This window comes from Pediculus humanus, genomic scaffold (assembly GCF_000006295.1).
Source record: "Pediculus humanus corporis 1103172107607 genomic scaffold, whole genome shotgun sequence".
NCBI classification, from domain to species: domain Eukaryota; kingdom Metazoa; phylum Arthropoda; class Insecta; order Psocodea; family Pediculidae; genus Pediculus; species Pediculus humanus.
In genome coordinates this window covers 5376-7994 of record NW_002987221.1, presented here as the reverse complement: position 1 = coordinate 7994, position 2619 = coordinate 5376, and the positions used below count along the sequence as shown (strand labels likewise).

The 2619-nt window shown below is 20.6% G+C and overlaps 2 protein-coding genes across 2 annotated transcripts in view; both read right to left on the bottom strand.

Annotated features, from left to right (window-relative positions):
- Positions 1-51, bottom strand: part of Phum_PHUM236330 (rfx4, putative) — a gene marked incomplete at both ends in the record, with an annotated part of 2795 nt that extends 2744 nt beyond the window's left edge. Inside the window, one exon of the mRNA XM_002426049.1 lies at positions 15-51. Within this exon, the coding sequence (XP_002426094.1) occupies positions 15-51 (37 nt within the window). The remainder of the gene's footprint in view (positions 1-14) is intronic.
- Positions 52-2168: 2117 nt separating this feature from the next.
- Positions 2169-2619, bottom strand: part of Phum_PHUM236220 (uncharacterized protein) — a gene marked incomplete at both ends in the record, with an annotated part of 2010 nt that continues 1559 nt past the window's right edge. Inside the window, one exon of the mRNA XM_002426048.1 lies at positions 2169-2537. Coding sequence (XP_002426093.1) covers positions 2169-2537 — 369 coding nt within the window. The remainder of the gene's footprint in view (positions 2538-2619) is intronic.

Below are 2619 nucleotides of genomic sequence, written 5' to 3'. Positions count from 1 at the left end.
AAAAAGTTATATACATATATTTAATGTAAGTTTCGTAAAACGATCCGACATTTTGTTTTTTTTCTTAATAATTACACAACAAATGCAAAAAAAAAATTTTTTACAGCTTCATATACATTAACTTTGTATCATTTGTGTCAACAAAAAATAATAATAATAATAATAATTAATCAATCACTTTAGTTTTTGTTATTAATAATAATAATAATAATTTAACTTAATTAGTTAATTATTTATTAATTTTTTTTGTTCGAATTTTTAATTTTAAACTTCACACAATAAAAACTTTATTATTTAATAATAAATAATCGTTACAAATAAATTTTATTTATTGTTATTATTCGAAACATTTACTTGTAAATAACGTTTTCGGTGAATTTCTTATTCAACGAGAAGCCATCTTTAATTTTTAATAAAAAAAAAAAAAGTATAAGAGAGAAAGAGATAGAGATATAAAGAAAATTAAGTGCAATAATTCCCTCGGTTTTAAATCGACCAATCAAATTGTTTGAATTTAACGTCAGGGGGTTTTGCAAACTTGTTTCCCCGCCCCTTTTTATTTTAAAAAAAAAAAATTTTTATTAATTTTTTTTTTTTTAAATCTTACACATAATATATATTAATAACGTCATAAAATTATGTATCGATACATAGTATTTATTTATTTATTTAACGTAAAAGAAAAAAAAACTTTTTTAAATATAATAATTAGAAAAAAAATTAATTAATTATAGTTAATTAATAGATAAGCACATAATTAAATATTATCTTTCAAGTGTACACACATTATCTAATATATATGTTACCATGGTTTTTTAGATAAAACTACAAAAAAATAACGGTCGAAAAAATTATTTAAATAAATTTACATCGTAAATAATATTTACAAAAAAAATTTAAGTGATAAAACAATAAATTTTTTTAATTATAAATTTCCATACAATAATAATAATAAAAAAAAAACTTTTGAAACTTTAACGTTTTTTCAAAAAATCCAATAAAATATTTTATTTAAATACAAAAATTAATTTTGTCACTCGGTTCAAAGTTTAATTTTTTTTTATATAAGTCGGATTAAAATTGTTTTTTTTTTTTTTTTTATTAAAATTAGACGCATGCAACAAACAAGGGAGCTTATAAAGAACCAAATGATTATTTATATACAAAAGGTAATAAATGTTAGAAAAAAAAAAAAAGGGAGTTTTAGCATTAATATTATCAAATATATTGAAGTGGAAATAATAAAAAGAAAAAGAAGGGCTTTTCCAATTAAATGATACATAATCCCTCATCTCACCTGCAATCTCAACCGGTGACTCATTCATTTTATATATTTTACATTGTTATATTTTATCCCCCTACCCCTACCTCCCCTCGCCCCGTATTACATGCGCCAGCTATTTTCTCTAATTAAATACTATTTTTACTTTCATCTTAAAAAACCAATTTTTTCTTTATTACTAACGGAGAGATGAACCATACAAAAACTATTGTTTGACGGTTTGATTTCACAGCCGTCAAATAAAATCCTTTTCCTTTCTTTATCTTTTTTTCAAATTAATATAAATGATTTTTTATTGATATTTTTAATAGAAAACGCTTGTACAATTTTTTACAACAAAAGTAAAATATTTTTATTAACTAATAAATCTAAATGTAACGACAATCAAACAATTAAAAAAAAAAAACAAAATACATCAATTTTTTCTATAATATATATAAAATTTAGTAAAAGAAAAATTATTTGTGAATAGTATTTAAAAATATTACTTTTTATTACTGTTGGTAATGTTTCCAATACTTAAAATTAAATTAATTAAATAATTAAACTTAAAAACAAATTTTTATTAACTTTTTTTCATAAGTAATAAAATAATTTAATAAGAACACAATATGAATTAGTTGTTTGAATTATGTTTTTGTCTGATAATAAAACTTTATTAGTTAAACTAAAAAACTTTTTTTAATACTGACAAATTAAAAATAATAAGAATCTTATTAACTAATTTTAAAATTACAATGCTTAAAATTTTATAATGATTGATACAAACATTGTCGCAATTAAATACTAATGTATAAAAAAAAAAAACAAAAATTTACTTAAATAATAACAATAATACTGTTTATGAATATTTTTTTTTTTTTAAACCAATGTAAATCATAAATAATCATACATTATCCCAACCCTGAAAGTCAGATTCATCCGATTTATCATTTGATGAAATTCCATTGTTTATTTGAACAACTTTACAGAAAAATTTAATGCAATTTTCAATTTCGCAGTCAACATGTGATAAATCTTCATTCGAAACAATATTACCAGCATTATTATTATTATTAAAATTATTTTGATCAGGGCTCACATTTTCTTTTGATTCTTCTTCATCTTCTTCTACTTCACAATTAAGATTTTCATTTGTTAGCTTACTCAAATTGTTTTTTTTTATTTTTTCCCATGGTGGTGGCGGCTGATTTTCCATTCTTTCCATTCTGAATCTATAAATTCTATGTCCTGTTTTACCCCTAGCTTCCCAATACTTCACAACTTGATATAAACCTTTTAAAAATATTTTATTTTTTAAAAATTAAAAGCTTTTGCTAGTAAAGAAAGAAGCAGAC